At 39.8% G+C, this 21,329-nt stretch overlaps 1 protein-coding gene across 2 annotated transcripts in view; it reads left to right on the top strand.

The window, feature by feature from the left end:
- The window catches only part of SWA1 (transducin family protein / WD-40 repeat family protein), a 31,992-nt gene extending 20,548 nt beyond the window's left edge, over positions 1 to 11,444 (top strand). The window contains exons 4-16 of one of the 2 annotated variants that reach the window (XM_087663171.1): positions 6,245 to 6,297; positions 7,005 to 7,101; positions 7,188 to 7,264; positions 7,382 to 7,454; positions 7,742 to 7,802; positions 7,881 to 8,080; positions 8,866 to 9,108; positions 9,208 to 9,327; positions 9,429 to 9,535; positions 10,289 to 10,394; positions 10,511 to 10,666; positions 10,789 to 10,828; positions 10,949 to 11,444. In XM_087663171.1, the coding sequence (XP_087519297.1) occupies positions 6,245 to 6,297; positions 7,005 to 7,101; positions 7,188 to 7,264; positions 7,382 to 7,454; positions 7,742 to 7,802; positions 7,881 to 8,080; positions 8,866 to 9,108; positions 9,208 to 9,327; positions 9,429 to 9,535; positions 10,289 to 10,394; positions 10,511 to 10,615 (1,242 nt within the window). In that variant the 3' untranslated portion in view covers positions 10,616 to 10,666; positions 10,789 to 10,828; positions 10,949 to 11,444. Of the gene's footprint in view, positions 1 to 6,244; positions 6,298 to 7,004; positions 7,102 to 7,187; positions 7,265 to 7,381; positions 7,455 to 7,741; positions 7,803 to 7,880; positions 8,081 to 8,865; positions 9,109 to 9,207; positions 9,328 to 9,428; positions 9,536 to 10,288; positions 10,395 to 10,510; positions 10,667 to 10,788 lie in introns of both variants that reach the window. The other variant, XM_087663170.1, reaches the window with a different exon arrangement.
- Positions 11,445 to 21,329: the final 9,885 nt, after the last annotated feature.

The following is a 21,329-nucleotide window of genomic DNA, read 5'->3' as shown; positions in this document are numbered from 1 at the left end:
GATATGAAACAATTTTCCTAGGTTCCATACGAGTTTCCTAAAACATTAGAAACTAGTTTCATTCAAGATGGAAGAAAACGATCGTGAGACTTTATATGTATAGAGTATGACTCATATGATGTATTTTATCATAATTCATAATTTTGTACAATGCAAATGGAGATTCAATATAGCATCAACATATATATGTATCATGGTCCATTGTCCATGGCAATATTAGAATTAATTATAGAAGCCATCAATATGTACATGCATCATAGACAACAATTTGTTGCAAACAATGCTAATGTTAATGTCCATGTTAGTGTGTCAAATGAATTCGTGACAAATGTTGATTACAAAAGTTTAAACACATTTTTTAAGGTAGGGCTCTTTTGGAAATCTAATGTAGGTGTTTCCTAGGTTTTTGAAACACTCAGGTATGAAGCGAATTTCTTAACCTTATGAAACGAGTTTCTTGGCAACTATGTGTGGGGGATTAGGGTGAGCCATCCACCATGTGTGTATTGCAATCATGGCTAGTAGCATAGAGATGTGATTCCTAGCAAGGCTTGGCGAAGGGCTAAGGAGCCCTTGGAGCCTGTCTTAGTTGACTTGTGTGGACCCATATGGATAAAGTCTCTTAAGGGGAGTTTATACGTTATGCTAATAGTTGATTTTAGCAGGACAACATAGGGGTACTTCTTGGAGTTGAAGTTTGAAGCATTCTCACACTTTAAGGATTGGTTGATCTTCAAGGAAAACATGTTTGGCAGGGTACTAAAGTCCCCGTGTTTTGACAAGAGAGGGGAGTTTGTCTCCAATGAGCTAGCTAGGTTTTGTGTAGATCATGGCATTCACTATGAGTTTGCTAATACAAATACACCTTAGGAGAATGGCATCTTAGAGTAGGAGAATTGTAGTGTGATCGAGATGGTGTGGAATATGATGGAGCATCGTGGTAGATTCCTCATTGTCAATGGGCCGAAGCATTGGCCAGTGCTATCCACATCCTTAATGGTTCACCTACATTAGTTGTGGTTGGTATGACATCGCTTGAGGTGCACTTTGGTCAAAAGCTGGATATCTCTCATTTCAAGGTATTCTGGTGTGATGCTTATGTTTACATCTCGAAGAAATAGAGGGATAAGTTTTGAGCTGGCTTTCAAAATATAGATGTTGGTTCGTGGTTACAGCTTGCAGTCCCAGGGATACATGCTTTATGATCTTGTGTCATAGGAGGTATACGTGAGTCCAAACGTTTAGTTTGTGGAGTTTCCAGTTGTTGTAGAGAGTTGTGTTAACCATCCTGTCCTTGGAGATCCAAGTGTTAGTTGGGCACTTGAATCAATGCCTTTGGAGCCTATGCCTCTTGAGGCTCCACCATCAATGGAGGAGGAGAGTGCTTCACCGTTGGATACACCGGTTGAGTTGGCACTAGTGGATGTTCGAGAGACTTCGATAGAGGTAGAGCTGTGAGGTGAATATCAGCCTTCTTATCATACACGTGATTCACTTCATGATGCAGGGATTGAGGTAGCTTTTGAGGAGTGGCAATTGCAAGATGACCCACGGCGACCTTAGAAAAACCAAACATTCCACTGAGCTTGTTTGTAGTAACCATCGTTTGATGTCTCGTGCCATATAATATAGGGAGATCACCTTCATGAGAGAGGCTTTGTGGTCACACAACATTGGAATAAGGCTATGGAACAGAATGTGGATGCGAGTGAGCAGAATGAGACTTGGGATTTTATGCCTTGGCTCGTTCATAGGAAGGTGATTGGAGCCAAGTGGGTCTTTAAGACAAAGTATCATAGTGATGACACTCTAGATAAGCACAAGGTGTGGCTTGTTGCTAAAGGATTCGTGTAGAGGTCAAGAGTGGATTTCCATGATACCTTTGCACCTACAAATTACATGGCTACCAGTAGGGCTGTTCTTGCCTTAGCCAGCCATAGGAGATGGTCGGTTTATTAGCTTGATGTGAAGTTTGTCGTTCCTTAATGGAGATTTGAAGGAGCAGATCTATGTTGAGTAGCCTCTTGGCTTTTTCTCATCAAATGTTGAGTAGCCTCGGGATTGGCCTTTACCTTGCTCTTTGAAAAGATAAATTAAGCCTCGAATTTGATATTGGTTAGTTGGCCTCTTGAGTCCTAGGCTCTCAATTCTGAGCATGCACCTTGAGGTGGCTGTCAAAACCCTAATTTGTTGTAAACTAGGGTTCACAGTTGGGATTTTCAAATATCTCTACCTTTGGTGACTCACTACTAGAAAATATTGAGGGGAGCTGGAAAATGGCTATAGGATGAGAGAGAATGTCAAAGAGAGAAATTTTAGACTTCCATTGTGAGAAAATGGGAGAAATTAGTTGTCGCCTTGTCTAGACAGCCATGAAAGCTTTCTCCAGTGATGGAACACACCGAATAATAAACGTGCACCTCACAACATTAGCACATTTGATTAACTTTTACTCAAATGCTAAGCAAAGCAATAAAATTTCATGTCCTTGTGATAGTATTTCTTTTGCTGATCCCTAGTTGTTGTCCACACCTCAGTTGGAGGGCACGCGTTGTGTCCAAGATCTAAGAGGGAGTGCTAGAGATTTATTCATCCCTTGGAGAGGCATTTGTAGTGTAGTATTGTACAATTAGCTCTCTTGGGCATAGTTATGCATTTCTTGGATATAGGATGGACAGTTTATGTGTTGGGAATAATGGCCCTCGTGTCTTTTAATGTGCTCGGGTGTGAACACATTTATGTGTTGGGAATAAAGGCCCTCGTGTCTTTTAATGTGCTCGGGTGTGAACACATCCTTAGCACTTGTACTTACACATATATATCTATCTAAAAACCTAAAGTGGTACACTCGTCATTGTACACAATCGTGCACACTCTTTGCTCTCTCTCTCTCTCTCTTTCTCGCTGCTGCTAATGAACATTGACTGTCTCAAACTTTGTGCCTCCCGGTCATAACAAATTGGTATCAGAGTAATAAGGAGTGCATGCTTCTCAGGACGAAGCAAATGGCAGGTGTTGGAGAAGTCCCAAGTGGACTCGACGAGCAGCAGTCCACAATCGATAAGTGCAGAAGAGGCAGTCGATTGGTGCAGAAGTGACTGTAGCTGACAAACGACCATCGGGCGAGTAGTAGGGAGTAGGTGTGGCAGCGTGACAACGTGGTGATTGACGAATAGCGGACGGGACGGCAGCTAGGGCATGACGGTCGACGAGGCGAGCAATAGGTGCATGTGGCGGACGTGCCGTCAGTCGTGACGGCGGGTCAACGGGGCAGATTCGCCATTTTTCCTTCGCAAAATTTTTAATTTTTTCAAAGGTTCTCTGCAAACAAGCCTTTTGCTCATTGACGGGCGTTCGTGCGTGTAAGCACAATCAGAATTTTGGGCAGATTTGTGCCAGAAATTTGGGGCTTTTCCTGGATTTGAGGACCTAAATGTAGAACTGCACAATCTAACTCAAAAAATTGCAAAATCGGTGCACATTTGCTCGGGAATTTTGGGGCTTTTCACATTTTGGTGAAATTCTTTCAATTTCACTGAAATTTGTGCACAGCGGACCTAAGAAATTTGGGGATTTGTCCAGATTTGGTGTGAGCAAGACACAACAGTGGTATTTGTATCAAAAATTGCAGGAATTTGTGACATTTTGCCTCTGACATTTGGCTTTTCATGTACATGCAAAAATTAGGTTGGAATTTACCCAATTTCTCGACATTGATGCACAATTGACCTTGTGCAATTTGGGGCTTTTGCAGTTTGGGCAAAATTTGTGTGCCATTAGGTCATTTTATGTACATGCGGGTTTATTTCCATGCAATTTGGACATCTAACACTTGGAAAAATTTGGGGGTTTTGTTGAAATTGCTCTATTTTGGCAAAATTGACCTGTTCTATACATGTTAGAGACAATGCAGATGTGTGGTTGATGCTTTGAGGACAAAAAATTTTGGGGCTTTTGACCGTGCGTGTCAAATTTTATGCCCGGGGGTACATGTACAACAGATATTGCAGCTAAAATTTGGGATTTCTCATGTAATGTGATGCATTTGCCCTTGGAACAGCTGTAATCAGTTGTGGAATGCTGTAGCACATGGTTTGGTGCTTCTGAAAAATTAATTACAGATCTGAAATCTCTGCTTCTACGTGGTCATTTATTGTTGGTTGGTACTTGTTTGTACCTTGGTCACTTTTGTGACAGTTTGGGCCTGCATTTGCTGAATTTCTAGTCACATCTGGGCTGAAAATCATGGCTGGCAGCAATGACAGCAGTAATCTCATGCACACAAAGAAGCTTGAAGGAGCACATAACTTCGCAGTTTGGCAAAAACAATGCTACAACATCTTGTTACAAAAGAAGCAAGTAAAGCCGATTAAAACCAGAGAGGCAAAGCTCATAGATATGGAACAGGACGATTGGGATGAGTTAAATGAGCTTGCACGCTCAACCATCGAGCTATCGATTTTTGATGCCTTGTTGTTCAACGTTGAAGGTTTGGAGTTTGCATATGCTATTTGGACTCGACTGGAAGAACTGTATGCACAGAAGAGTGCTGCAAGCAAAGTGTATTGGCTGAAAAAGCTTATGGATTTGCATATGAAAGAGGGTACACCAATGTCTATTCACTTGAGTGAGTTTAACTCCATTTTTAGTGAGTTGGTTGCCTTGAAGTCCTTGATTGATGAAGAAATTTAAGGCTACGTTTTTGCTTTGCGCTCTTCTAGAGAGTTGGGATACATTCAGGACTGCTATGAGCAATTGTAATGTGATTCTTTTGTATACTGATGTAGAGAGTGCTCTACTCATGGAAGAAATGAATCAACAGAACAATGCATCCAATAAATCTTCTAGTGCTTAGCATACTAGGGGCAGATCACAGCAGAAAGGCAAATCTGATAGCAAGGGACACAGTAAATCATGTGGCAAAGATGTTGAATGCCATCATTGTGGCAAGAAGGGCCAGTTTAAATGTGATTGCTACAAATGGAAGAAAGAGAAAGGAAAGGGCAAGAAGACATGAATACGGAGTTTCCCAATGATAGGGTTCATTGGCCTTGAATGTCTAGGACAAGCTAAACCAGTCCTCAACCATGGGACTCATATCATCACCCTTGATACCCAACTTGGTTGCCAATTGTGAAGAAATGAAGTTGGCACGAGCACCTACCTGAAAGAAAACTAAAGCATGCTATTTTTGGCTTTGCCCCATGTACGGCATAGTTTTGTAGCATTTCCATTGGTTGCTTCCCAACAAGATTTGTCATCAATCCAGCTATAATTTTTAGATTTTTTACTTCTTGATCCTTGTCAGCTTGCATGAGTTTTAGTCTTTAAGTTTTGGGCATTCTTGTGCTATATGCTCCTCTTGTTCACAAAAATAGCATTTGGAACAAGAGAATTCCAATAGATCAAAATGAAGATGTCTAGAAAAGATTTTTGTTGCATGTGTCAAAAAGCCGAGCACATGCAAGGCTTTGTAGCATATCCAATGGTTGCTCCCCAACAAGATTGGGCATCAATTCAGATATAGTTTTGAGATTCTTTGCTTATTGATTCTTGTTGTCACCTGCATGGGTTTGGACTTGTGTTTTAGGCATTCACATGCTATATGTGCCTGTTGTTCAAAAACACAACATTTGGAACAAGAGAATCCAAACATATCAAAATAAGGGTGCCTAGAAAGGATTTCTGTTGCATGTGTCCAAAAGTCAGGGTACCAGCAGCAAGGCTCCTTTGTTTCGATGACTTTATCTACCACTCAGTTCTCCAACTACAAATTCCAAAACTTGAGAAATTTGAGTCTCCTCTTTTTTCTCATCTATTTACCACTCACATCATTATTAATTCTTCTCATGTGATAGCCCCTCAAAACAGAACTAGGGTTCTATAAGTTGTCTGGAACAGCTGTATATATTTCTGCAGATGATGAAGCTAGTGATATTAGTAATTCTGAAAGATCTGATGATATTTTAGAGCTCTAGCGATAGTGTGACATGCAATGAGGCAACTTATTTTGTAACAGGAATTGATGAGTTATTTAAATAATCCATGTGTGCTGAGGCAATTTATCTCATAACAGGAGTCAAATGAGTTGTTTAAATCATCCACATGTACTTCTTGGGATACTAGTCATTTCCATTGTGTGTTTCTCGAGAACAGCAGTGTAATAGAGCTGAGGAGAGAGAACCTTATTGTCATCTGGAGCTGCTGACATTTTGATGATGTGCGTTTGTTTTTGCTGCTGTAGGTTTTTGACATCAATAGCCGACTTGTATTGAGGCAACTCAAAGGCCACACAAGGTACACACGAGTTTGACATAATATTTTACGAGCCTTTGCAGGCATGTTGGATTGGTAATAGGAGCCTTAAGAAAACAATGGTTGCTGGGTTTTCTGTTTGAAGTGGTAATTTGATGTTGCTGGGTGTTCTGTTTGAAGTGGTAATTTGATGGGTGTGTAATAAGTTTTGATAACAATTCATGATGCAAGCAAACATTGATCTCTCTCTTAACATCTGTATCGTGTATCTGATTAACTGTATCAGCATAAATTCTAGGTGTCTATTAACTGTAGAGTATTTGGACTTGAACTCAACATACAGTACCAAGTTAAGAAAGCAAATATTGATAGGATATTTACTTTAGCTTGTTTCTGTTAGCAAAATGGTATGAATATTTTATTTCTATAAGAATAGTTTGCAGCAGCTTGTGATTGATCACACACGTTGGTATATAGATGTTGTGGATAAACTGTTTAAGGTTGTTTGCTACATTGGGATGCTTGAAAGTATGCCAATTTCTTCACGAACCTGTCCATGCATATACTAATAATACTAATTGTTTCATAAATGGAAAGCATGCTTTGTGGGAAAGAGTGTGCATCGTTGTTGTTTAAAACTAGGAAGTAGTGTAACCATGCAAGTTTTGCACCTGCATACTGTGTGCAAGACCAGGGGAAGGCCATTGTTATACTTTGATAAGCAATGATGTTTTGGTTGTGTATACCAGGGCTGTACATTGGGTCAGATACTCCACGCTGGACAAGCTGCATCTGCTTTCAGGAAGCGATGATAAGTCAGTTCGTTGGTGGGATGTTCCAACTCAGGTAATTTTTGCCTCAAGATACTCAACTTTCTAATTTTCCAGTTCGTGTGTAAGCTGGAGTGTGGTAAGTGGGACTTCCATTTCTAGACCGAAGTGTTGAAGATGGAGGAGCATGCCGATTATGTTCGTTGTGGATCTGCAAATCCTTCAAGTGCAGACCTCTGGTACTAACTGCCCACAATAACTTGAAAATTTTAGTGTTGATGAACTGGTTTAAGTTTTTTTGCTGTCACGGGACTAGTCCATTGTGCTACACCTATTCTAATGCGTTTATTTTTCAGGGCCACTGGTTCGTATGATCATACAGTCAGACTCTGGGATCTGCGGACTTCAAAATCTACCTTACAGTTGCAGGTAATTGTTGAAGGTTATCAATGGTTGTGTCCCAAAACTTGTCGCCTGTTATTCTTTTTTGAGTAATAATATAGGCTTTGATTATAATAGGATAAAATCAACATAGAAAAACTGATTGAATCACTAAGTAGACAGGACTATACCATTAAGTCCTCCTACATTTTGTTTGTCCAGGTGAAGTGTCATTTGGCATGGTGTCTCTACCATCTTGTCTCACTGATTGAATAGTGTTATGACTGCATTAAAGAAATACTTACAGGTAACTTTTCTGGGTCGTGGCACATCAGCATGGGAAGCCGCTGGAGGATGTATTGTTCTTTCCATCTGGAGGGCTTCTGGCTACAGCAGGTATCTATCTGTTGTTACCTTTGATGCTTCTTTTTAAAAGTTTGCTGAAAGAAGCTCACTGGTTTTTAATTATTGCAGGGGGTAATCTTGTCAAAATTTGGGACATACTGGGAGGTGGAAGGCTTTTGCATGTGATTGGAAGTCATCAAAAAACTGTTACGTGTCTGCGCTTTACTCCTCCAATAAGAACAAACATCACAGAACAGGATGCTTCTTCACGCCTCCTCACTGGGTCTTTGGATGGCCATGTAAAGGTGTTCGAAGTGAACCAGTTCAAGGTATTGGACGTCTTGTTTCCTATGATTAGAGGTCTGAGGAGCTACTAGTTTTTTTCAATACCTATACTAGGGACTTCCATTGCAAGGTTGGACTATAGATTCATTGAGAAAATAGAAATACACACTCATGGGAAGAATACTTCTCAGTAAAGGGTTAAGAGGCAAACATATCCACATAAGAGGTGTTTTAGAGGTAAATACAAATATGTATGTAAAACTTCCAAGAGAATGAAGGATATGTTTGGATAGTGGATCAACTTTAAGCAGTAGGGAGGACGACTTTGAATTTGTTCTTTGAGAGGGCTGACATAATTATGTGTGCTGTGTTGGCATGTTGATTTCTGGGAATTCTCAAGCTGCATTCCACACTTTAAAAGATGTTGAACCGGGAAATTTGGCAGGATTATCTCTGTTGTGCTTTATGAAGTTGTTAAAATATGGAGCATGACATCATCTGACTTTAAATTGCTTGTGTCTAACTGACAATGTATATTAGCTTGAGATGAAGTATGATATTAGATTCAGGTGAAGTATGATTATCTCTGTTGTGCTTTATGAAGCCGTTAAAATATGGAGGATAATCTTATTTGACTTTAAATTGCTTGTGTCTAACTGACAATGTATTAGCTTCAGATGAAGTATGATATTGCCTTAATGTCAAAACAATCTTCTGGTTAACTATGATATTAGATCCACGCGAAATTAGTTTCAGATGAAGTATGATACTGCCCTAACCTCAAAGCAATATTTATTTTTTAAGTTTCTTACTCTGGCTAATTTTGCAGGTAACACATGTTTCAAGGTACCCTTCTCCTGTTCTTTCAATGGATATATCTTGTTCAGCAGCAACAATGGTGGTAGGCACCTCAAATGGTCAGCTCTTTATTCGGCAAAAGAAAAATGTACAACCCATTGTCTCGGACAATAAAAAAGATCAAGGCATTTCTTTTGAAGAGTCAAGGCCTGAGAGAGTGCTGCGACCTACGAACTATCGATATTTCTTGCGTGGCCAGTTTGAGAAAGCCACTGTAAGATACTTCTGACATTTTCATACTTAAATCAGTTCAATCATTATGTATACATTGTGTTCTACAGCTTCAGCTCTTTTTTCTCTTCGATTTTCACAGGAAGGAGATTATTATGTAACTCGCAAGAGGCGGCCACGACTTGCTGAACACGACATGTTCTTCCGGAAATTTCAGTATAGAGAAGCGCTTGTTGCTGGCTTGAGAACGACTAACCCAACTGTCAGTGTCTATTCATGTTATGAGCTCCCTGTCTTTGTTTCTTTGCGTTAGTGCTGGAAAGTTTAATTAGGCTTTTTATGCAATGAATGTTGCCATTGCAGGTCATTGTTGCTGTGATGGAAGAATTAGTTGCTCGCAGGGGCCTGATCTCAGCTATTTCAAATCTGGATGACACTTCTTTGGAGCTGCTTTTAGCGTTTTTACAGAAGTGGGTTCTCTATTTGATATAGGCATATCTGGGAGGCATGCGTATAAAACTAAACATAAAACTGCCCATGGAGCAAATATTAATTTCATCTGCTGTAAAATACAATCCAGAAATGATAGGTTTGAACTGCCTTTTATACTGGGTTTTAAGTTGACATGCATCCTAGTACGACGTCAACTTCTATAGATTTTTTTGGGTCATCGGTCAAACCCGTTATCTCAGCTCCCAGACACTGCCATGGTCAATGCCCAGGCTAGGCATCCTAGTGCAGGCCCTATGTACCATGCAAACTTCAATTATGGCTGGAAACATCGAGTAACTGCATATTAGGAAAAATACATGGCTGTTTCAGAGAGCGGAATGTGCTCAATTTCTGTATGTGGTAGCCAGAACATCAGACTTCTGCATTTCCTAGATAACCTCTTGAACAACAGCTAACCCTGGAATCTTCTAAAGTTGTGAAGCAAGAATGCCAGGATAGCAGAGTTTCACGGTTGAGAATTTTAATACTGAAAACATATGAGTGCAAATATATGTAGTGACTGATTTTTAAAACAGTGTCAGCTGAAAGTCCTGTATCTTATGAGAAATAAACCTATGAAGGAGGGCTTTTGTTTTGTCTTCAGTGGCCAGCTTAGATGCTTGTTTTTAAGACAGTTTCAGCTGAAAGCCGAGCATCTTATAAAAATATATACCTATGAAGGAGGGCTTTTGTTTTCTTTTCATGGCAAACTTAGGTGCTTCTATTTCCAGGTATGTGACCATTCCAAAATATGCGAGGTTATTGGTTCCTTTTGCACACAAAGTACTGGAGAAGTGTGGAAAAAATTTCGGGCTCACTCCATCAATAATTCATCAGGTTATTTTGGATTCTTCTTTTCAGTTTTCTCTTGCACTATTTTTTAGTGGCTTTGAGACTGTTATCAAAAGTTTTAATATTCAAATTTGAATAGTGTTTTTGGCTTATGCTGTCAGGCTATGGTTTTAAGAGAGAAGGTGGCAAATGAACTCAAGCTACAGGAGTCCCTGCAATCTTTACAGGGATTAATCCAGCCATTGATACAGGCTTCTGTTCGTTGAAAACATGAATGGCATCAACTTTCTCATGTACTGATAAGAGCAATAAACAAGGTTTGTTGATTCAAGTGGAGGAAATCCATATGTATACTTATATACTTGCAATTTTCAAAGTCACAACTGTCCCTTGTATCTGAGACTGATCCATGACCTGACGCCATGCTACTGGCTTGTAGGGCTGACTCCAGATACCTTATTGCCTCGATACACTCGAGGGTTGGTGAATACTCGCTCCAATTTTGTTAGTGGAGTTCTTTTGAATATCTCACATGCAGATGGAATTGATCCTGAGCTTTTTGCTCTTTTTACTGATTTTCCTACTAAATGATATTACAGGTGCAAGAACAAAGTAATTGTAAAAGCTGCAGGTGTCCTATAATGCATTTTGAGTTGTAGCTCTGGAAAAAGGATTTCATTATTCTGGCTAGTTGAATTCTGAGGTCCCTAGACTTTAAAATATTCTGGACGAGAGGTGAATCTGTGCGTTCATGATTCTGTTACACCGAATTACAGGATCAACTGGTCATACTCTCTTTGAAGCTGAAGTGTTTGGCTGTCATGACCTTATAATGATAGTCCATAGTTGGCAAGGCTAGAAAATTGCAAGGACTGTCTTTGGTGTTTAAGGGTGCCTAGGAAGTATGGATAGTACTGGCCTTCATATCAAGAATTAGCAAGGAATTAGGGACTAAAAACTGCAGTAGAGAAGTATTTTTCTGTAGGGCGTAAAATATCTCACATTAAACATTGCAGCTTAATGATTTGCAACCGGCTTTCTGGCTTTCGAAGTAAAAAAATATCACACAGAATAGGTTATATTAGGTGATGGATACTAATGCCCGTGGCACATTTTGTAAGTAGTTTTTAAGCTTAACTACAACAACTTTAGTGGTGCTCCTCATCTATAGCACCCGACAGATCCAAAAGTATACCCAGCCAGCTTCTCAAAATTACCATCCATTTATCATAAAAACTGGCTTAAACCTAAAAAGCTACCTTATTTCATGCTCTCGTAAGGATATGCAGAGCAGCACCTCTTACCATATTCTGATGTTTGAAAGCCAGATTAATCCTGCCTTAGATTCCCATGAATGCATTTCTTCTACTAACAACATCGCGAAAGCTAGCTTAATACGTTCATTTTTCAGCTTTGTTCCACACAGCATGGTAATACTCCAGAGCTCCAGGTTTAGGCTAAACTGAATTAAGTGCTCTTAACATCTTTGAACAAGCTTCTTGTAGGCTTCTCGAAAGCAGGCCAATCATACAATTTAAGCTGGACTTTACCTGAGGATGACACTTATTCATTAAAGAGAATTTATCTTTGATGATATCATCATCAAACTAACTAAAGAGAATTTACCTGAGGACTTCACTTATTCATTAAAGAGAATTTATCTTTAATGATATCATCATCAAACTAACTAAAATTTTGAAAATGCTGAAGGTTTATCCATAACCTAACTCTTATCTTAAGTAGTTTATGAACCATCCAGGATTGTATTTGAGGTATAAGATCTTCAAACGCAAGTCATTAATTACTGTTGAAGACTGCAGAGAGGAGTCTCCCAACAAAAGAGTGTAACTCATTTTACCTCTAGTAATATAAACCATCCATGAACAATAGTGGTAGGTACTTTACAGTTAACAATTTTAATCTCTACCACTCTAGCTTGCATTAACACCCATTGTCTTCCCAGAAAAAGAGTTGCCACTCCAATATCTCTATAGAATTGCTTGTGGTTGTATAGACTTTCCTTGAGTAGTGAGCCATGAACTAGTGTGTTGAATAGCTTTGGAGTATAAATTAGAGATATTTCACCATCTAGTTTGTTGGAAGTGACTTGGCTCCATTCAATTGAGTGCGGAGTTTCAGGATCATGAAAAGACAACAAAAGGGATCTAATAAGCATGTTAAACTTGTCTGAATTATTCTTAATTGAGTGAAAAGTTTAATGTATTATAGATAGTAATAGATTTAAAGAATTGTTATTTTACAAATATGGTAAATATATTAATCCAAAGATAATAAGATATTTACTATCAACATAAAGCCTCAAAACTTTTGAACTCTGACTTCCTAATTGGCTCTTTATAGATGTGGGTGCCCTTATTAAGGTTTCTAAATATAGTTAAACTATCTTGTTTGATGACCTTGAAAATCTTATTTGTAGAGCTTTTCTTCTCCATCATTAGGACCTTATTTCCATTACACCAAATGTGCCTGACCGCTAGAGTTCTCACAATGTTCTAGAGCTTAAGGGTCTCCTCATCCATTCTTGCTCGGTCCCTAGCCACCTTCATTCTACCACCTAATTTAGGCTCCTTTAAACCGATTCTTCAATTTCCTCCAAATGATCATGAAATCTTTGCATGTCTAGACCATGTGCTTCACTAAACCTTTTGTGTAGCGCAAAGTACATAACAAGTGTTCACTCGTATCATTCTTCCAAACTGGTCCTTGGTAGGTAGCTTAAGGGTTGCTACCTTCCATGGCATCATACTTAGTTGTCGACTCAGATTGGCCTTCTAGGCCTTGCATTGTCTTTTCTTCCAAACACCCATTGAGGGGTGTGGGGAAATGCTATTCCACTTTAGGTGGACATTGGTGGGGATATCCCTTCTCTTCGAGAAAGTCCCTTCTATGTCTTATCTTGAAGGTTGGTTTTCCCTTATGATTACCTAGGGATTTCCATACTTTTCTTGGCCCTATTTTGGTTGATGGTGGCCATTATGGGGCCTTCCTTTGCATCTCTTCATGTTGAATTTATTTGTAATCACATCGGTAGATAATGCCTTGTACTCCTCACTCCACATGTCTTTTCATCTTATAGGGTCTTTGTTTGTAAGCTAGTTTAGCATCAATATTTATCAATGGTTTTTTTATCTTGGAAGGCTTGTGTGATTACTTAGGGATTTCCATACTTTCCTTGGCCCTATTTTGGTTGATGGTGGCCATGATGGGGCCTTCCTTTGCATCTCTTCATGTTGAATTTATCTCTAATCACATCGGTAGATAATGCCTTGTACTCCTCACTCTCCACGTCTTTCCATCTTGTAGGGTCCTTATTTGCCGACTTGTAAGCTAGTTTAGCATCAATATTTATCGACGGTTTTTTCATCTTGGAAGGCTTGTGGGAATGTCTGAATGCATTGCAATAAGACACCATCTCCTCATTAGGGGTTTCCATGTTCTAAGTTGGGCGTTTGATGGTGCCTCTCCATGAGTGCGTCAAGTTTTACATAGCTTCACACCCTTGAATTTTGGCCTTGGAGGTTGATGCCATTAGCTTGTCTTGCCATGTCAGCAATTCCCATCTTCCTTTGCTCGCATTAATCACTACCCATGTGATGCTAGTCTAGGTTTCTTGGCCTAAGTAGGGCTTCAAATGCCAATCTCTCTACCCTTTTTGATGTTTAACCCCCCATTGTTGGAGGCTTGTGTCATGGTCTCTCAATCGAGTCCCATTTCTCTCGAGTCCTATGGGTCTATAGAAATGTCCTAAGTGCTTTGTTGTGCCTTCCACATTGCCTCTTTGTGTATGGTGGTATTGCCATCACAAACATGGGTGCATGCATAAGTATATTGTCATTTATTAGTAGCTTCCTCATGATGGTTAGTTGGAGCTTGGTGTATTTCACATGCTCAATTTTGGCTAGCAACTAATCCATTGTTTTCCTCCTCAAGAGAGTTAGGCCTACAGGTGCTCCTAAATATCTGTAGTGCTCTCCCATCTTGATGACTTTACACCCTTTCTCATGTATCCAGTTTGGATGATCTTCCAACCTCGAGTATAGTATCTTTGTCTTCGATTTGCTTATAACAACCCTTGAAACTTGAGTATTGGTTGTACACCTACAATAGACTAGCCACATTTTCCTTTACTCGAATTATATTTGAATGATCATAAGTGAATAGTTGAGTACACATTTGAGTATCATTAGGGCATTGGGAGTCCCTTTAGAATTCCTCTCTCCACCCTATATTGCAGGGCTTTTAGTAGAGGGTTGATAACAATGGTGAATAGTTGTGGGGCTAGAGGACACCCCTACCTTATTGATCTGTGTAGCTTGAAATATGACATAAATCCATTCACCCCAAAATTGTCCCCCTTCTTATACATGCATTGGCAAAGTCTACCATGTCTCCCCCATAGGTTGATTGGATCTTGTGGTAGACTTGTACCAATATCACATTTGTCTTGGCGACTTTCCTCTTTTCATCTTCCTCACCACATAATGAAGCCTATTTATTGAGAATGGCCTAGCCATTGGATTTGATGCTTCGCCTTCCACCACCTTTCTAATTGCCTCCAAGAATTGTTGTAGTTTTGTAGCATAATTAACCTTCGGTGTTGGCTTTGTCCCCACTATACTAGATAGATAGTTTACAAACACCTTGGCTATGGAGTCATTGTTTGAGTATACATTTGCCTACTCATCTTCTATAAGCTTTGTTAGAGTCTATCGGAGACCTACGAGCTTTAATTATTTGCGCATTTTAGTTTCCATCCATCGCATTTTAGCGCATACTTGCTTAGTGTGTTTTGGATTGTCCACAGTATTGGATTGAGAATTGGTTCTATTGCATTTTTAGTGGTTTTAGGTTGCGTTCACACACGTGTGGCCTAAGTTGGAGTTGGTGGTAGGTTGCGTTAATTGTGACCACTTGTATCAAGTTGGCCAATTTTGGGGTACCATTATATATACTAGTCCCCCTTTAGCCCTATATTCATTCTCTTCTATAGACCAACACTCTCTTCATATAGCCTACATGTCTTCTCCATCATTAGCTCGATTTGGTGTCCTCATTGATGCCCTGGGTTTTGTGTAGGCATTGATTAGTCTGTCAAATTTTGCAGACCTATAAGAATGGTCTCCTTAGGGAAGGTCAAACATCTAATGCTTGTTGATGATGATTTTTCTAGGTATATGTGGCCCTATCACTTGGAGTAAAAACTTAAGGCTTTTTAAAAGCTTTTTGTGAGTGCAAGGTGTTTGTTAAAATGCAAAAACTTTAAGGTTTGAGGGGTTTGAGCCAATCATGGAGGCAACTTTTGCTCAAAAGAGTTTGATAGGTTTTGTAGAAGTAATAGATCAGACCATGTTACATGTGGCTTGTTCAATGCTAGAGCATTTCTCACATCCTTTGGTTGGGAGAGGCATTCTCTACCATGGTGCATATCCACATCTAGCACCCAATTGTAGCTTTGAAGGGGACAACTCCAAGAAGCCATCCATCACCCATTTTTACATCTTCAAATGTAATGTTTGTGTCCATGTTGATAAGAAACATAAGGGTAAACTCGATGTTGAGTCCAAGTAGCTCATATTTGTTGGTTGCAGTTAGATAACCAAAGGCTATAGGCTTTATTATCCATAGACTTGCAAGATAGAGGTGAGTTGAGATATTATGTTTGATGAGACTGCATCCCTTTGATAGTGCTTCTACTTTAGGTGGATCTTTTTTAGTTCCACTCTCTCCTCCATCAAGTTGGTACCACCATTACCTTTTAGGATTTTTCTTTGCACCTCTTCTTTGTCTTCAACTTCTCCTCCTCCTCCTCCAATTGTGCCTTCCCCATGCTTCTCCTCCTTTTGTGAGTATTTCCACTCCATCCTTATCCCCTCGGTTTCTTTAAGGGGTGCTAAACCGTCAAGGGGATGTCTTCCTTACTTGATGCGGGGAGCCTTCTTTACCGAGTAAGGGGGGGAGGGGAGTCCCTTTTCCTTCTCTGATAAGGGTGGGTCTTCATAACCCAATAAGGGGGAGTCTCTTTTCCATGTAGGTGCATCAAAGGTTCCGAAGGACCCTCGGTCTCCCTTGTAAGAGGAGAAGCATGTTGTTATTCCATAGTGGTTTTAGAAGCTTATACAAGATTTATGAGTGGCATCCTTTCTCGAGATATTGATAGGCCCACAATGATCAACTCAGATACAAGCATAGTACGGGTGTTGAACTATGCCATCATGATTTGGATCTTGTAGAATAGAGAGCTTACTACAAGTAAAGAGGCTTTAGCATAAGATGTTTGGTGCTATGCTATGCAAGAGGAGCTCAATCCCATCAAGTAAAAAAGAGTGTTGGGAGTTGAATTTGTGTCTAAGTAAGTGGAAAGTGATTGATGTAAAGTGGTTTCATGTCCAAGCAAGTAGAAAATGATTAGTGTGAAATGGGTCTAAAAGTCAAAATACTTGGCTAATGGCACCTTGAATAAGCACAAAGCTAGGATTGCTGCTAAAGGATTTTGCTTAGAGGGTAGGGTTGGACTACTTGAAGACTTTCACTTTGATGCTTTGGGTGTTTATTATTTGGGTTATGTTGACTCTTGCAACCCACTATCATTGGCCTGGATGAGATCTATGTTGATGAGGCTTTTAGGCTTCAATGTGCTTGGAAAGGACGATGTCTATTGCTTACAAAAGGCTCATTATTTATGGCCTAAATTTAGCCCCTAGAGCTTGGCATGAGTATATGGATATGATTTTGGATAATTAGATTATCACCTTGAATCTTTACAATCAATTTGAGAGTCAAGAGTGCGTCCTTCTTTATGTAAATGATTTGATCTTTATAGGTAGCTACATAGAGGAGGTAGAAAATGTTGCGGGAGATTTTGAGCTAGGAGTTTGATGTGATAGATGTTGATTTTGCAAATGGTAAAGAAGGACGCAATCAAATAAAATTCAACATGGTAGAATGGATTCAAAATGGATTATATTTTTGAATTGCATTTTATTGTTTTAGACATTGTTGTTCACGTAAGTGCCAATGTCTTTAGATTGCACTATTATTTTGATATGAATTGAGAGTTGGGATTGTTGGTGCAAATAATCAATTATTTGGAGCAGATAAGAAGACTTGTATCCATGAGAGATTGCATTCACTAGCCTTCTATTCACTCGTAAGAGGATCAGTCCAACTAAGGTGAGAAGTGTGCATGTATTAAAAGAGAACAATCAAGGGCCTAAATAGTGGGAAGGGGGCTCAATTGGTGGAGGAAATCCTAAATCCTAAACCCATGTATAAAAGCCAAAAAGTGAATAGAGGAGCATATTATTGTGTATATATGCAAATTTGAGAGTTGTCTTCTTTTTACTTTCATTCTATCTTCTTATACATTACATCGAGAGTGATGGAGAGTGAGAGCAAGGGAGTGAGTTAGGGACTAGGAGAGTGAAGCTTCTCTCTTACCTTGCATTTTCTTCTCTTCTTCCCCTTCTTTGATAGTTTGGGAGGTAAGAGGTGAGGTTGAGGTTGAGGCTACCATATCTTCCTTGTCCACATTTTCTCTTTGTTGGAGTACTTGGAGGTGAGCATTGATTGTAGTGGAGCAATGGGAGCAAATGAAAGGATCCACATTTGAATTTTGAGGTCATGAAACGAGCATTTGAAGCGTGTAGCTTGCAACACATGAAGGTGATAAGGTGAGCCTAGTACAAGCTCTTGGTTTTTTCCTTTTTTTAATCTGATAGTAAGGAGAGATTAGATGCCTATGAGAATGATGTGTGAGTTGGTGATATGAGAGGCGATTGAGTCCAAACATTGAAGCTTTTGAAATAATAGGGGTTCTGTCTAAGTCTTGTATGTCATGCATATAGCTCGACATTCTTGGTTTTGTGATGGGACGTGGACAAAATCAATTTCTCTAAGATGCTTGCGTTCCCACTCTATGATGGATTTCTTCATTTTGTGCCATGTGTATCTCCAATCTGTATGGCTAGAATAGAGAGTTGGATTGTTGCATAGTTGGAGTAGATTAGGATAGAAGCTAAGCGGTTTGGAAAAACTTGAAATAACCCAAAAATATATAGAAACCACTAATTTTGGGTGGTAGAGAGTCAATTGTGCTGAAAGAGGATTGCCAAAGGAGATTGGTTGCATGCAATGCTTAATTAGTTTGTTATATGGATGCTATTATGTGCTAGAGAGGAAAGAGTGAGGGATTTGGTGCTTGGAGACCCCAAAAATAAATCCATGGGTAAGCATCCTATGGGACGGATACATACGTCAAAAATGAAAATGACCATGATCGTCCACGACTTTGAGAGGTGGGGGCACTCGGTTGCTTTGAGAAGTAGGGGCACTCACTCTCATTATCTAGATCCTAATTCACCCGCACACATACCATGCACTCACTTGAGTACACCAAGCCTCAAAACACACAGCCATTATTGAAACTCCTTGGGCTACATGCCTTCTCAACCACTGTAGTTCACTACACCATCCTTGTGTGTAGGACTCCACCATTTTTGAATGAATTTACACTTACCTTAGATACTTGCACGCCTCTCTAAGGGCATGAACACATTAGGCCTCATAAGCATACCTTAGGTAGCATACCCCCACATTGCACACCCTCACTTGGGAAATCATGTTAGGCAGCATAACTTAGGTACACATTAGGCCTCATAAGCATACCTTAGGTAGCTTAACCCCATACCACACGCCCTCACTTGGCCTCATAAGCATACCTTAGGTGGCATACCCCCACACTGCACACCCTCGGGAAATCATGGTAGGAGGAATCTAGTCAAGGCCCCACCATAGACACTTAGGACTAATCCATTCTTTCTTAGTTGGTGGTTATTGTTGAGACATTTATTGAGGAAATAGTGCACTCTACTCACACATTTAGTCATGCATACACACTTAGTTTTTAGATGCGACTTGGTGTAGGTTGCTCATGCATGTGCACCATTGCACTCTTAATATTGCATGAGTTTTTAGATGTGACTTGGTGTAGGTCACAAATGCACATGGACCATTGCACTCTAAAAATTGCATGAACATGCTACACTAGGCTTAGGATACCCCAGGGTTCTTGTTGCATACTTGCACCTAGGGACATACACTTAAGTCACACTTAATCATAGTTTAGGGGCATCGATTGTCAGAGTGCATACACATACTCCTAAACACGACATGCTTGGGGAACACAAATGATATTCCTCAAGAGCCTAGCACAATATCGACATGTGTTAAGTGTGCATGCATGCTTGGGCTATAATATAATGTTGTTTGCCTAATCCAATCAATCACTTCTCCTTCTTCAAACCAAACTAAGAGTGAGTGGCTAAGGGACTTTCCCTAGAGGACCTTGGTCAAACATTGGGGAGGCTTTGACTAAACACAATGATTTCCAATCAGCACACTTCATAGCGATTGACCACGCCAACCGGAAGAACCGAGTGCTAAGGGTCTCCAATAAGTTAAGCTCATGCCATGAGTGAGAGAATAGGCATAAATTCGAGCTTGAAAGACTAAATAATTCCCAAGCTCAATTGGTGCATATACCAATGGGAGCAAGGTTTTAGGGGAGCAAAACCATTCCAAAAGCACTAACAAGAAGATAAACCTAGGCCACTAGTGTGTAGTGCAAAGTAACAAGAAAAGAGTTTTGTGGATGAGCACCTCGAAAAGACACCTACCATGAAATTGACAGCAAGAAATTTAAAGTCACAAGTCAAGTTCAAGATATGCAAGGAGATGAGGTGTAGGGTTTCAAGGACAAAGCACTCATAGGACCACAAGAGCCTAACCAAGACACATACACATACACAAACCACACATAATGCACAAGTGCGAATTGCAAGATCTAGAATACCTCAAAGAATTTGATATCATGATAGGATTGAGGTAGAAATATCCGACTTCATCCATCCTTTAGTTTTGACACACTTACAAAATGTGCTAAACGTTTCGATACATATACCCACTAGTCCCCAACAATCGAGATCTCAACCAAAGATTGAAACTAGTGAGCTCATCAACAAAACTATGGAACTAGCTAGCCATATGAGAGCTAAACTAAGGTTTGATGGATAGGATGGCCATAGGAGGATTCTAAGGAGCCACCTCCTAAGACTGAGAGATGCCACTAAGTTTGACATTAGTTACATGATAGAGAAAGCTTCATTGGCAAGGCTTACAATCCTACAGATCCAAGCTAACCACATTATCAAGTAGTGGCAGTGAACTAAGCTCTATCATGCAAAGAGAAAGTGAACTCTCATCCCACTCATCGGGACAATTTGAATCAGGAGGATTTCACATTCCTGGTAAAGTAAACTCAAAATTAAAGGGATATTTGCATGGCACCCACACCATAATGACAAATCTGAATTAGCTAATCTCTCCATCTTTGAGGAGCTACCACGTGACCCTAAGTGGTAGTGGCCTAAGCTTTATCACATGCTATTTGGCTATCATAACACTATTTTCATATCCTTGAACCAAATTAAGGTCCAGAAAGTAAAGAAGGAAAAGGGATAGGAGGCGAACCAACCAATTATGATGGTGCTGTGCAATTAGATGTCTAGACCACTAAATACAACAATGCTAAAGATTTAGAAATAGAGTCTATGGACTTACCATCTACCCACCTTATAGCTACTGCTTCCCAATCCCACGTGGAATTGAAATCATTGAACCCCTTGGATATGACCAAAGCCATCATCTCTACTTAAGAAAAAAAAGGGAATATGGTTTGTTAATACTCTCACATAGCTTGTCTCTATTAGTAGCACCTAAGCATGTGTTACACATGCGTGCAACAAGAGTGTTTCATTTGCATATTTGTAGATATTGTTTAGATAATGGGACTTTGAATATCATATTTGTAGATATTTGGAGAGAGAGAGAGAGAGAGAGAGAGAGAGAGAGCAACAATGGGATATGGGATGGATAATCTTCATGTTTCAAGAGTTGAATCAA

This window comes from Lygodium microphyllum, chromosome 22 (assembly GCF_053477565.2).
Source record: "Lygodium microphyllum isolate KBCC chromosome 22, Lygodium_microphyllum_v1.1.10, whole genome shotgun sequence".
Lineage (NCBI taxonomy): Eukaryota > Viridiplantae > Streptophyta > Polypodiopsida > Schizaeales > Lygodiaceae > Lygodium > Lygodium microphyllum.
This window is presented reverse-complemented; position numbering and strand designations above follow the sequence as displayed.